The sequence below is a fragment of the Poecilia formosa genome, unplaced genomic scaffold (genome assembly GCF_000485575.1).
Source record: "Poecilia formosa unplaced genomic scaffold, Poecilia_formosa-5.1.2 Scaffold63, whole genome shotgun sequence".
In the NCBI taxonomy this organism is placed as follows: Eukaryota; Metazoa; Chordata; class Actinopteri; order Cyprinodontiformes; family Poeciliidae; genus Poecilia; species Poecilia formosa.
In genome coordinates, this window is record NW_006800002.1 from 714,104 (window position 1) to 729,043 (window position 14,940).

Consider the following 14,940-nt stretch of genomic DNA (forward strand, 5'->3'; position numbering starts at 1 on the left):
TTTTAGTTTTTCAAAACAACAAAGAGGTTGTGATCAAAGTGTGTGTGTGTGTGTGTGTGTGTGCGTGTGTGTGTGTGTAATACCTTGTGGGGACAATTTTCCTGACATATACTACGTTGTGGGGACCAATCGCTCCTCGTGGGGACCGGAGCCTGGTCCCCACGAGGGGAAACCCTGTTTTTGGGTCAGGGGTCAGAGTTAGGGCTAAGGTATGAATTGAGTTTTGGTTAGGGTTAAAGTTAGGTATGTGATGGTTAGGAAAAGGGTAAAGGTAAGGTTTAGGCTGTAGAAATGAATGGAAATCAATGGAAAGTCCCCACAAAGATAGCAACACAAACGTGTGTGTGTGTGTGTGTGTGTGTGTGTGTGTTGACTGGATCTGAGAAGAAGGGGTGTGGGTCAAGACCACTGTGGTGAGAGAAAAAGAGTTTTATCAGAGCGTTTTAAGATGTCAACGCTTCACCTCTGAGGTGTACAACAGAAATATTTTTCACAATAAAACCACAAAATCTATGTCACGCGTGTCAAACTGGAGGCCCGCGGGCCAAACCCGGCCCGCCTAAACTATTTATGTTCTGGGGTCTGCAGCCTTTACAATCTAAAGAGACATTTTTGTCTTCAGTCCAACTAAATAAAATTGATTTAGAGCTGCACCTTTTGAGGGGGGAAAAAGGACAATTTCTGGTGAATATTTACTACAGAAAATCTGTTGTAAGTTTTAAATAGTAGTTATTTCATTCCTATTTTTAGGTTATAATGTAAAGGAAAGCAGAAAATGTTTTCAAAAAGATTTCTTATCTGGAATGTTGATGTTTACACAAAGCTTCCAGTCAAAGAAAAATACATCTAAATAAAAATGACTTTCGGTTAGTGTCACTACACTGTAGAAATTAAATTGTCGCATTAAAAAAAATTATTAAATCTATTTGTAAAACTTAAAGTATTTCTTTATCATTTTGAGTCAAAGCTATGAAGAGTCATTGCGAAAGGTCCAGGAAACCACATGTGGCTCCGGAGCCACAGGTTGCAGATCCCTCCTCTAGACTCCAGAGGGCCATAAGAATGGTCCAGTTGTGTGCTTGAATATTATTTTCTCAACTTAGTTTTTACCAAATTACATCATTGTGAAAAGACGACAATGACACAAATCAAATACAGAAGTTTTACCAATACATTCTACCACAATCGGCTCTTTGTGGCCCAAAATGAAAACGACTGACACGCCTCATCTATGGACGATATGCGACGGACCAAAATACAGTATCTCATGAATATGATATGAGAGGATGACGACGCGTGGCCTTAAAATGCTTACAAATAACAATCCGAAAAGTGTGACGTTCACTTCCATTTACTCTAATACCTTCAAATAACCGGTTTAGTAAATTACTAAATCACTACAATTCTAAAACAGCACCAAAAAAAGAAAAAAAAATCAACATCATAGTTCACAACTTCTCCTTATGGCTGAGATTATATCGGAGAAATCAAGCTCAATTAGAGAATTTCCAGACGGCGCGCCGAACGGAGATGAGAATCAAAACCCTTTAAAGTTTGCCAAAATTCAGGCTCATGTGCAACAAGGTGAAACCAAAATGTCATTTTTTGACCAAAGAGGTTAAAGCCGATATCCTGAGCACACATGAAACACGGTGGCAGGCGCATCACACTGTCTGGATGGTTTTCTTTAGAAGAGACAGAGAAGTTGACCAGAGGTAAAGATGGATGGAGCAAAAATAGTAGGAAACCTTTATTTGATGCTAAAGAGCTAGCATGTTTTACTCAACTAGATACTTTTTTGTCTGCTGATAAAATCCATGTGCGTAAATGATCCAGTCCAAGTCTAAAACTGAATTTAATTGGTAAAGTGTGGCAACATTTTTAAATGAATCTCTTCCATCCCCCTTTTGAAACTGGGGCCACAGTTTGTACTTTCTAGCTATGTTAAGGTAAACGAGACCTAACCCTAGATAAATCGCAGCTGTAGCTAAACCGTTTGTCAAAAAAAGTTTGAATTCAAGGTGACTTTACAAATAGATTGTTCATGTAAAACTGAAGTTTTTCCTGTAATATGTCAAAATGTGAAACAGATCCAGAGGTATGAATACTTTTGAGAGGGACTTAAAGAACAGTGTGCTTGGAAAACAGTTGTTTCCGTTCCTTTTTCTTCCCCCGGCCTTTAAACTGATGTAATGTTGGCACTGCCATGTATTTTGAAACAGCTTATAAAATGCCTAATCTTGTACTTTCCACAATTGTTTTCTGCATCAGGCTCATTCTGAAACCAGGGATTTATTTCACCCTGATAGCCTCTCTCTCATTTCCCCCCTTTTTTTTTTTCTTTTTCCTTTTGGACCAAAATCCACTGAAGCATGGCTGTGATAAATGATAATAAATACAACCTGACAGCTGCCATTTGTCTGAATTCTGAAACATAATTCATTGATTGCAGACAAGAATTTGTACTTTAAGTACAACTTGGGAGTTCTCGCGCCGTGATTGCACTTCCTCAAATATCACATCATCTCTGTGTAATTATTTTGTCCTTGTTGCCTTTTAATGCGGCTGAAGGCTGCACACGCGTGACTTCAAAGATTGAAATGATGGATGACAAAATGTTCAGATTGTTACAAGTTGTTGTAGCAACAGGTCCTACATTTGTTTAATCATTAATTGGGATTAATAATAATAATAACACAGTGCTCTTTGTTTGGTCTTCCATCAAATCTGCTTGACCTTTATCAGCAAAAATTGAATGTGAAAGTAAAAATGTACGATTATTTATTCATTACTGCCATCTAGTGGTTCAAAAATGTCAAAAGCAGCAAAGAAGATCAGAACTAAACACATACTTAGCAAGATATTTAGTTTATTTAATAGATTTTTCACTTTTTAAACATTTCAAAACACCATCCGTCTCTTGTGTTTTATTTTTACTCTTCTACTCCATATCCAAGTCATCCATTTCAATGGTCACCTCTTTCTTGAACCAAGGTAACTGCGAGGGAACGTACGGGTCATACGTCCAGCGAGGATACACCCTCTTGTACAAATTCATTAGGACGGTGTCCTGGGAGCGAAGCTGATTATCAAATACACATTTCATGTGACCGTGAGTTCCTGGAATGATGAAGCAAAACATATTTCGAAGTCCCATTGGTGAGAAGCGTTTAGAAAACGAGAAGAATTTGGCCGTTTCCTCACCTAAAGCATCCTTGATGTGGCCTCTCCTGCCCCATTTTGTCCGCAGCTCCACCGGTTTGAACCACATGATGTCGTCTGTTGCAGGAACGAACAAAAACAATAAAATCTAGCAGAAACACATGGCAACTTTTCTTCTTTTAACTAATAGCCGTATCGTCTTCATCTGAAACCTTAAAGTTGTTCCAAACTGCAGCTGCCATGTTCCCTTTATATTATGCTGCATTCACATGGAGTTGGAAGTTTCCAGTTAGGGAGTCAGTATTTAATGTTTTCATTTCTGTAACGTGGTAATAAGTATAATACTCTTTTAACTATTATAAATATCATAACTGAGTTGTTTCCTTTCTCCAATTATACCAACGCTGCTTGAACGTAGGCCTGTCGCAATGAGCAATAAATAACATGATAAATTACAATAAACTCAATGATTTCCATCAGCATGATTCATCATTTTCTCTCTGTCTACCAAAGACAGGATGATAAAAGTCTTCAACTAGCCTTTTTTTTTTTTTTACAAAGACTTCATAATCTATTTTATTTGTTGTTTTATTTATTTTGGATATTGAAAATGTCTTTCAATTTCAGTGTTAAATTTTCATTAGAATTGAAAGATTTTGGATTTTTGAGAACATTTTCTTGCTAGTAGTACTATTATACTACTTGAAAATGCTCTGAAAAACAACAATATTATCGTTTATCGCAATAACCTCTGGGACGATTTATCATCCAGCAAAATTTATTTTGACAGGCCTACTTGAATAGTGCGAATGTCTCAGGCTGGAATGGGAGCGCTTGATTAAAAAAAGAAGCAAACAAAGCCACGCCACCGAATGTGCTGACGGTGCTAACCGTTATATCGGATGTTGTCATTTCTTGATATCGGGTCGATAATTATCGTGCCTATAATCATCGTGCACCCCTAAAATCCAGTAAATATTTCTGCAGACGGCGTACAGAAAAAGAGTAATGGGCCGTCGTCTCACCTCTGTTAAAGAACATGTAGCGGACGACGGCTGAACGCCTGTTGATTTTGAACGGGTGTCCGCTCAGCACGATCCGCTTCAGGACGACGCGCCGGGGGTCGCAGCTGAGCAGGCTACCTGTAGCCACCAGGTCCTGGACGCCTGCAGAACAAAACAAACAACTCAGAGCGACACTAGACGAGCCGACAGGAGTCAACTTGAAGACTGAAATTACAGCAGAATGCAGAATTGACTTGAATAAAAACCAGCCGGTGATGATCTCACCGTCGTTTCTCTGTTTGAAGAGCAGCACTCCTGCAGGGGGGAAGGTGATGGGGGCATACACCGACACCACGGTGGGGGCATCCGGCCTCAGGAAGCGCTCCATCTTATGCTTGTCAGCTGGAGTACAGGACGATACTTTTGTTATTAGTTTGCCATTATATAAAGAAATAATTTTTTAAAAATGTAAGGGAACAGATATATAGAGGTTTGCAAAATTATTGTATGGGTTGTGTAAAAACATGTTGGTTGCATTTTGTTTTGCACTAATAGTCCTTAGATAATGAGATTTTAGAATGAGCTGTTTTAGAGCTTTGTCGCTTTAAATTTAAATAAGCTGCTGCTGGCCACGCCTCCCAACTCAACTATAAGACTCACAGTGAAAATGGCTGCAAACAGAAACGCGATTAATTACGTTAAATGATCGTTAGGAATTAAAGTTTATTGATCCTTGAGAGGATGTAACTGCGTTATTATGCCATTATATTCCTTGGAAATTGTCTCAAAACAACATTATGGTTTATCGCAATAACGTCTGGAACTGTCTTGGAAAATTTGTTTTTGTGACATCATAGATTTATTTATTTTTTTAAATAAATAATTTCAGTATTGCTGTGGAAATATACACGACAATACTTGGAGCTGTAAGTAAAACAAAATGATTGAAAAAATAAAGGATTAAAAATATGTTCTACTTTGTTGGTCTGTTACATAAATTCCCAGTGAAACACATTAAGAACTGATGCCATAAGACAACAAAAAATGTGGTTAACATTTAAAACTTCTGCTTGATAACTAAGTATTTCACCTGTAGTGTGCTGAGAGAATATAGGGGAGGCCCGAAACCTTCGAAATCCACAGTGGAATACCAGTTCCTCCTTGGACTTGATTGGCTCTGTGTTGCTGGGGTGCCTCTGCACCAAGAGGTGCATCACTGACATCTGTTCCAAGTGGGAAACAATTCATAATGAGTCCAGAAAGCAGCACGCCACGCAGTCTGCGGCTCCGACGGAGACGATACCTTCTGCTCATGTGGCAGCAGAGACACCAGCACCAGGGGCTTGCCAGACTGGACGCTCTCCATGACGGAGACAGGAACATCAATGATGTGCAGCGTGACATACCAGCCGTCCTGGAAGCAAGGACATGCGGTCAGAAAGGAAAGTTCGAACTAAGGTTTGTTTTTAACTTAAAGACAAGTGCTGCGTCTTTTATTGTTTGTTTGTTTTTCGATACCATGGCTCCATCCTCGTCGGCCGCAGCCTCCGCCAGGATTCTACGGCGAGTACGTTCGAAGCTCTGGAACTGGAATATGCGTGAATAATCCAGGGGCAGGTTCTCCATGGGGTCCCAAGGCGAGGAACGGAAACTTTTCAGGCCCCTGTAGCGCTGAAATCTGCGGGATGAGTCAACTATTATTTTTCTCTCTCTTTTTTGTGTTTTTCTTTTTAAAGTACGCCTCCTCCCACATGAAAGGTCGCTGACCTGATCCTAGCTGGAGCATCGAGGGGCGTGTCCACCTCATCAGGAAACAACTCGTGTGATCGAGCTTCCCGGTAGCGCTTCAGGCCTTCTTCTTCTGCTGCTTCGTCCATGTTGTCGTCGTACCGCTGATCTGCTCCACCTCTCTCTGTGGAGAACACCTCCTCTTCCTCCTCCTCTTCGTCGTCTTCGTCCTCCGAAGCAGCTTGGGAACCAGTCTCCTGAGCAAGAAGGAGGCGGAGCAAAGAAGAATTGAATCTAAAATACTAACTGCCCACCGATGCTTTTATCGTTTGACGTTTTGCGATAACCACGAAGGTAGAAACAAAAATTTAAAAATGAGGCAGATAATCATTTGTCTCACAGTGTAAACAAATATTCGCAAGTCGAATTGACCTGAAGAACAATAATAAGAAGGAAGGTTTAGAGATTCACAAAAAAACTAAAACATATACCCAGAGCTCTCAGGAAATGGATCAAATCAAGACTTTATTCCTTTTAGTCCAGACACAAATTCTATTTAACACCAGGGCCAAAAAAGATTACATTAGCTTAATTGTGATGAAATTATTAATGAAATAATTGTCAACTAACTTAGTAATGATTAATCTTTAACTGGACGATTAACCACTAAAACCAGCTCCTTCTTGTTTCTTTATCAACAAAAAGGCAATTTGCAAAAAGAACAACGCACTGAGTGCAGTAATTAAGCCAAAACTGTACAAAAAAATGCATATTTTTAATTTAAGATAAAAAAGAAATGTGCTTGTAAATGTGTTCTACTCCGAACTCCTTAATTTGAAGTTTTAGCACCTTTGAACCACCTCTTGCTATTCAATTATTAATCAGTTAATCCAAAAAGTAATCAACAGATCAGACCTATATAACAACGTAACAGCAATACACTGTAATGATCAAGATTTCACTAAACGAATGCTGTTATTGCATATTAGCCATAAATGCTTATCTTCTTATTTAAAAATAGGAATTTAATTATTTGCTCGTTTTCATCTTTTCATGTATTTATTATTGTAAAAAAATATGGGTTAAGTGGTGAAATGAAACATCTGTGGAATGTGGCAATGTTTTATCTGATTAATCATCAAATTAATTGATAGAATAGTCGATTACTAAAATAATTGTTAGCTGGAGCTCTGTTTAAAACATTTTTTTATTTTATTTTAAAAAGACCCTATATCCATGTCCTTTGATTTCACGATCATACATTCATTTATGTTAATCTGTCTCTTTAAATCCCTGCAAAATACATCAAAACTTCTTCTAATGTGCCAAAAAATCGGAACAGCTTCAAAACAGAATAAATACTTTTACAAGTTTAGCTTCCTAACCAGACCAAGTGTAGTAACTGGGATTGTTTTATTGCCAGTGAACAAACTGTGTTTGTGTATTCAGAGCTGTTTGTGCAGCAGTGCTTCCTGAAGTCTGTGTTGATGTATTGGAGGTTCTCAATAGATGGAGTAGGCATGAATGGGACTCAAAATGCCTTTTATTTCATGGCATGGCCATCTCAAACTCTGAAGTCCCAATAGGGTTCAACCTTCCTTGGGAAGTTCGGTTATTTTCATACAGTTTGCGTCCAGATTTACGAAAATGACAGAATGAGGACTGTATGAATAGAGAAGAGTGCCAAATTACAATAAATAACTTCTGAAATAATTACTAATATGTGTCATAATTGTTTTGTTGTTTTTTTTTAAGTATAGAAATAACTAGAGATTATTATTTCAAACAGAGACCGTGACGCCTGATTGGCTGCTTCAAACAGCATCTTGGAAGAAACAATTTCTTCCAAATTAGCTAAGACGCTGGGTCAAATTCTTGGCTAGAATAACTTTGACATAATTAAATTGTTGCAGTTTATTTACCACAAACTGGGTGAGCAACTCTAGCCTCTGTATCTCTAGTTTTGTCTAAAATATCTCAAATAAATATCTCAAATAAGTTCATGAATGCGCGTCGGCCAACAATAGCTAATGTTAGCTAGTTAGCTAACATTGTTCCTGTCTGAAGTCTGTGGTAGTTTGACCACAGTAAGCTCTCTTGTAGATAAGTTAGAGATATTTCAGGCCAAACTAGGGATACAGAGGCTGGGGTTGTTCACACAGAGTTTGTAGTAAATACATTTATTGAAGTTATTTCCAAATCTACAATGAAAATACTAAGAGTCATAGCTAACATGTAGTAAGTTGACTTGGCTCGCTGTCTGAAGCAGCCAATCAGATGTCAGGGTCTCCATAGAAGCAGTCCTAACCCCGCCTACTGAATTTGATAACTAAAGTTGACAGTTTAAATTAATTCATGATGTGCTTCAGCACAGGAACATAAAATTATTAATTAAATCATGAAATAACTACATCTAATTTAAAAAAATATTAAAACATTTATTGGAAGCGCATACAATTATTTCTACATGTATTACCAGCTTTAAGAAATTAATGGTATTTTTAAGTAATTATTTCATAAGTTATTTATTTTAATTTGGCACTCTTAACTTGTTGGAATTCTTGCTTTGCATACTCATAACTGGAGGACTCTGCCAAGGATGCAAAGCATGGACAGGATTTGAGGCATCCTCCCTTATCATCCTCCCAGCTTCCAGTTGCGCTGCATGTGTGGGAGGAATGAATCATCAGTGGTCACTCACATGGAGAAGTCTGACACATGAACCAAAAACACACAGCATGGGGTTGATTCACAAGCTCTCCAACATCCTCGCCGCAGTAATAATAATCACTGTCATTTGAAGTGCCCCTTCGCCTATTGTTACCCCGTACAACCTACGTATTCCTGCTCGCTAATGCCGACATCAAATGGACGCGATTAACAATTACAGGTCATAATGAACCCTTTTCATAAGGCCAGCTTCCCCTGCCCCCCCCTCCTCCGAGCTCCGAATTCTTTTCAAACACTGCTGGAAACAAATAAATGCTCGACCCCTCCCTCCGTCCAGACAGGAAGTTTGGTTCACAAGACAGGAAGACAGGAGGGTTCTCTCGGGACTCTGGCTCCAAACACTATTGTTGCGATGTGGCGAGCAGCCTGGCACTGCAGGCTGGAGACGGACACAGAAAACAAACAGTGCCTCTCAGCAGAGAGGTGCACTGTCTGTGGGTCACGTATGCACCGCTCGGCCGTTTTGCAACTTCGCCGCAGGTTACACCATACTGGTCGCCATCAAAACGATTGAGGCGTCTTCCAAAACGTTAGAGACACAAATTTATATAGTCTTTCGACTCGTACGGCCAATTGAAAGAGTAGTGAAAGCATTTCCTCACTCATCCATGGCAAAGGATACCTGGATTTGGTTTTGAAAATATCTAACAATAAGAGTGATGTCATTTGTTCACTCATGTTCTCTAACAATCCTCTGAGGCCTCCACAGCGTAACTGGATTCATGCTAAGGTTAAGTCTGAGCAGTCAGGTGAGTTAAATAACATTATAATATTATTGCTATTTAAATCCAAATGAGCATTTTCTTGAACAACTTAAATCTGTCATCGGTCAGCTTACCTGAGAGTGATTCTCCTCATCTTCTCCATCCATAGCTTCGTCCATTAGGTCATCGCCATCATCATCATCACTGCTTTCTTCATCCGTCTCACCGTTCTCCTCCTCCTCATCTTCGTCAATGATCCATGTGGCCTGGTAGTCAGATGTTCCCTTAGGAACTTTCATCACACGCTTGTTCTTTCTGGCCTCTGAGCAAAGAAACGAACATCCAGGAGGGTAAAGTGTTAACCTGCAGATAATACCAAATGCTTCCATGCATGTGTGGCATATTAGAAAACTGAAAATTTGATCTACGATTGATTCCTGAACCTTTATGATTCATTACAAATTGAGATACTTATGTCTTCAGTGATTTTTTTTTTTTTTTTTTTATTCATTACAAATTGAGATACTTATGTCTTCAGTGATTTTTTTAAATTTTTTTTATCTTAACTTCTCCTCTTAATCGCTTCCAGTTTTAGGATTCCGTCTCCTCACCTTCAGCGTCGAGCAGCTCCTGTTCCGTCGGCCATGTCTGCTCTCCGTCCATGGGGTCCACCGCCGCCTCCACCTGCAGACTCTCCCGGCTGGACGGGTCTGCCTTCATCAGCACCCGCACCGGCGCCTCGCTTTCATCTCCGTCCTGCAAACAACAAAATGACAACATGTTACGTCAAAATTACAGATGTTTTAACATTTACTTTTTAAAGTGTTGTTTTGCAGGATGAAGCTGAACCGTGTCGCGTTGAGGAGCTGAGCGAAGGAGACTTTTCTGTTCTGAAAAATTCTGAAATTTACTCACACTCTTCAGCTTTTGTGTGAAAAAGGTTTGTGTAAACGCCGTATTTCTAGTCAAAGTTACCTTACTGTGAGAATCTATCGCATTTCTAAAATGAATGGTTTCAGCATTTAAGCATTATTTTAAATCAACAAACATTTATCACTATAGCTCTGATTTAACACTTAAGGAACAACACCACACATTTCATTCACAGAACAGAAGATTATTCAGATTTAGTTTTGAAAAATGTGCCAAACTTTGGAGCTCCACATTCCTGAACAAATGTGGAAAATGTTTAATGAATTTATTTTAATTAATTAAAATTATTTTTATGGCCCATTACAAGAGAAACACAAACTAAGAATGTAATATCTCTCCAATAATAGAACTTTAATTCAGTTGTCCATAATTGCTTAGTTGCAAAATAAAAGACTATTAATACAGATAAACTGACCTAATATTTCTTTTTGAACCGTTACAGTGGCCTCTATTTTATCATCACCCCTGCTACATTTACTTTAAGAGGATTTTACTAAATTCTTGATGTACACCATGAAGACTGTGGTTTAAAGTTTACCTGCATCTCCACATCTCTTCCCCTTCCAGGTTTTGTCGCTCTGACTGTGGTCAGGTTGAGGGGCAGAGGGTCCGGCGGAGCGTCGATCTGACTCAGCTGAAAGTCCCCATGCCCGCTGATGTGCACCAGTCTGTTGGCGTGGAGGGCACGACCTCGGACGTACCCGGACACGCGCAGGGTCCCCAGGCCGCTGGGCCCTCCGCTGCCGCTCCCTTCCATAGGGCCATTTGGCGTGAACGCCACGCGCTCAGCCAAAAGATGGGAGCGTCTGGAACGGAAGCCCAGCTTTCGTTGCCTCTGGCTTCCCAGGTGTCTGAGGAGGAGGGTGGCGTCTTGATCCGAGTCCAACGGGAAGAGGCGGCTGTCCGGGAAGCGGACCTCTGTGATCTTTGATAGAGCTTTTCTGAAATCGACCCTCTTCTTCACCGAGATGTCAGACAAACCCTGACACACCAGAGCTACGATGGGGTGGTGGGTGGAGGGGAAGAGATTTAGGAGAAATTAGATGTCTGAAGACAAAAACCAGGAAAATAGTGTAAAATGTTCCACATATTGTACAAAAAATGGGAGCCAACCATGGCTGGCGAGGCCCTGAGCGAAGAGACAGGACAGACAATGATCTCCGTAAGTGTCCCAGCCTTCAGTTGAATCCAGGACAAACACCAGGCTGTCTGCAACCTTGGCAACATCCAGCAGGGAGTGCATGTCATCTGGCCAGAGAAACAAGGAGAAGAGCTTGAGAAATGGGGGGAAGAAAATCTGAAACTAGTTATTATATACATTTTATTTTTCAATTTTAAAAAGTTTGCAGAATTGAGCAAAAAAAAAAAATTTGCAAAAACTTTAAATATTCCCATTATGTAAAAACTACTTCATTTATGCAACTTTTTAAAACCAAACTTTTGATTTAAAATAAAAAAAGCACAATAACAAACATCCAACAAAACGTACCTGTGCTCTGGTTTAGAAATGTGAACCTCTGTTTGAAGCGAGGCACAATCAGTCCAAAACTGTCTCCGACGCCACTGACGCATCGCTCCAGGTGCACCACGCCCCCAGCGCCTTCACCACGTAGCAGTTTGCTAACCGCCCCGGCGTCAGCATTAGCATGCAGGGACACCACGGCTACTAGGTGAGGAGGACCGTCCCTGCTGCCAAGTCGCCGCTTTTCCATCAGAACCTACGGGAAAAAAAAAAAAAGTTAACTTTGCAACACAGGTCAGAAATTTTAAATATTTTGTTCTTTATGTGCATTGAAATTACCTGGTCTTTCTTCGTTTTCCGAAGCTGATTGGCTTTATGTCGTCTGTCCATCTTCCCCAGCTCTTTCCTCTGTTTTTTAGTAAGGGTCGTCACTGACACCCTGCCTGGGAGGGACACGGGAACAAGGACGTTAAAGTGACGGAGTTTGTTTTAAAATCAGGAAAACAACTGGGGGAAAAAAGACAAAGAATGTGATGTTATAACTAGGCCTGTCGCAATAAGAAATAAATCAATTGATTGCATGATAAATTAAAACAAACGCGATAATTTCCACCTGCGTGATTTATTGTTTTTCTCTTTTCTCTCTTTCTACCAAAATCTGGATGACAAAAGTCCTCAGTCTCGTGTTTTGATCTCAGCTACTGCTTTTATTTGTTGTCTTGTTATTTTGGATATTAAAATGTCTTCCAGTTCCAGTTTTAAAACTTTGCTAGAATTCAAAGTTTATTGATATTTGAGAATGTGTTCTTGCTTTATCATGTCAATATCATTGCATTCCTAGACAATGGTTTCAAAATAACAATATTACAATTTATTGCAATAACTTATGGAACAATTTACCGACCAGCAAAAAATAATTATAGTGACAGGCCTAGTTACAACTTTGCACTCACTGTGCTTTTTCTGTTGAGTGGTTAAATATCAAAAGGGCAAAAATAAATCTAATCAATAGCAGTTCTTTAAATGTTGAAAATACTATATAATCTCAAATTAATAACACACACATTCCATTACTTAGTGGAAAATGAAAACAAATACAGCAAAGAAAATCCGAACACTTGCAGGACATATTTACGAGCAATTAAAATTTGATTTTCCAAATTAATATGTTAATGCGAGCTAATTTGAGATCGCACTCAAAAGTAAAACGTAAAAATTTAACGATTATCTCAATTTCTTCTTCAAATCTCCCCAACAAAAGAGTTTCAATAGATTTATTGCTCATTTACAAAAATAAAATAAAATACAAGTATTAGTTACATTGAGGAAAAGTGAGAGTTTGCGTCTTTATAAGTACCGATGCAAATATTGGTCATGTACTTGATCATTGCAGAGAACAGATCACCGTACATTTGACTGTAACTCTCACACTACAGCTGCACGTAGATCCAGCGGAGAACTTTGAAAATCCCGAAATGACCCGAAGTCGGACTAAAAACTGATGTCATGAACTATCTGACTGAAACATGAGTTATCTTGTCCTCTCAATCCCTTCAGACTGCAGAACACGTGAGTCAATCAAAGCAACAACCACAAAGACACGCAACCATATCTGTAACACTTCGCCACGGAACAGGGCCTACCTTTGTTTTCTCTTTCGATTTCACCTTTCGTCCTGTGTTTGCCATGTTTGTGTCCCTTATTTTTCTGTTTGTAAACGCCGGGTCTGTGGCCTTGTTGTTTTTCTTCATTCGCAGCCATTTTCACCATGTGCGAAGGTAAGCCGATCTACTTCCTGACTTCTCTGACGTCATCTCGGAGGCATGTTCTCCAAAGTGATTTCATTCTTCAAAATAAAAGCCTCTCAACTATGCTGTTCTAGCACAGATTATGTTGTTTATTCCTGTTTCTCGTGAACATTTTAAGATTTCATATTTCAAAATAAAATTCTCAGCTAATCTGTTGGAATACTTACGAGTTATTCTTAGTTCTGTCTTTTTATTTTTTTGTTAATGTGAATAAAGACTTCGACTTTACCCCTGGTACGCCTAAATTTCCACACTTAGACAATAAAGACAGTTATGTTCGTTCGTTCTATTCAATTGTATTTTGCTCCATCCTATTTTATTTATTGTTCGAAAAACTTATATATCTACCGGTTAAATTTTTTAAGTCAAATTTTAAACTTAAATTTTAACCCCTTTCTGTTCAAAAGCTGCTTTTGTCAATGCTCTCAAATATTTCAGGGCGTTTATGGTAAAACCGGGACGAAAGCCAGCCACTTCCGTGAGCTATACTGCCATCTACTGGCCAATCAGTGTAAGTATAGAAAAGTCAATTGTACGGTTGTTAAATTGTAAAAGTTTCAATTTTATTTTGGTAAGAAACAAAAAGAAAAAAAAGACTTTAGGACAAAAGTCAGCAAAATATCAGTGATATTACCTTTGTTTGCTGAAAGATTTTTGCAATCAGATTCATGTCATTGAATCTGTTATTTTTGCTTAAATGTTGTTGATATGCTTAACAGTGAGTATACTCAAGAACATGTAACATTTTTAGGCAACTCTAAAGCATCCGGCCACAATTTAAACAGTTTAGAAGTATTTATTATTTCCTTCTCATTCAATATAGTATCACTAATTTGTACAGATACACCGTGTAAAGGAGATTATTTTTCTTGGAGAGGATTAGAGTATTTTATTCAAATTCATATGCTTACATATATTTTCTTAATATTTGACATACTTGCCTACTTTGGTATCCTTCCACAATTTCTCACAGTAGTTTTATGGAATTTTTGCTTATTTCTCCAAGCAAAATAGGTCTAATGAGTCAACTAATCAGCTATCTCAGTACAAGAGTTGTTTCACTGTGCGTAATACACTCTTATAGCAGATTTGGTTGAGAACATCTTTTGCTTTTGTTATAGGGTAACTATGCACATTTTGCAACAAAACATGAACATTTCTCAGACATAGAACTAAGACATGTTCATTGAAAGGTGGGTTAAGCAAATATTTTCAGTATTTTGAAAAAATGTACTTAAATTATTAGTTCTAGAGCACTTTGCTTTTTATTTTTATTTGAGAAATATTTATTTTTTACTTGAGAAATACTGAATTATCATTACTTTTGCTGGAATGTATTATCACTGGAAATGCTTTAGTTCCAAAACAGATATTACCTACTGTATTAGTTTCATACCTTTTGTGAAAAA

General features: G+C 38.6%; 1 protein-coding gene across 1 annotated transcript; it reads right to left on the bottom strand.

The window, feature by feature from the left end:
• Nucleotides 1-2,850: 2,850 nt before the first annotated feature.
• On the bottom strand, nucleotides 2,851-13,547 carry tsr1 (TSR1 ribosome maturation factor). The gene is made up of 15 exons (XM_007554352.2): nucleotides 13,367-13,547; nucleotides 12,063-12,166; nucleotides 11,751-11,979; nucleotides 11,375-11,509; nucleotides 10,800-11,257; nucleotides 9,940-10,084; nucleotides 9,463-9,650; nucleotides 5,934-6,151; nucleotides 5,685-5,844; nucleotides 5,470-5,580; nucleotides 5,257-5,389; nucleotides 4,452-4,568; nucleotides 4,188-4,328; nucleotides 3,205-3,279; nucleotides 2,851-3,120 (listed from the first exon to the last, which is right to left on the bottom strand). The coding sequence occupies exons 1-15, from the start codon at nucleotides 13,491-13,493 to the stop codon at nucleotides 2,942-2,944; spliced, it is 2,520 nt and encodes an 839-aa protein (XP_007554414.1). The 5' UTR covers nucleotides 13,494-13,547; the 3' UTR covers nucleotides 2,851-2,941.
• Between the last annotated feature and the right edge of the window lie 1,393 nt (nucleotides 13,548-14,940).

Bases quoted from the DNA above. Each gene is read 5' to 3' on its own strand.
- tsr1 (XM_007554352.2), bottom strand. From the start codon at position 13,493: ATGGTGAAAATGGCTGCGAATGAAGAAAAACAACAAGGCCACAGACCC. The intron at 12,167-13,366 runs GTAGGCCCTGTT...TGTCCCTCCCAG, and splicing joins AATCGAAAGAGAAAACAAAG to GCAGGGTGTCAGTGACGACC. The intron at 4,329-4,451 runs GTGAGATCATCA...TTTGTTCTGCAG, and splicing joins CTTCAAACAGAGAAACGACG to GCGTCCAGGACCTGGTGGCT.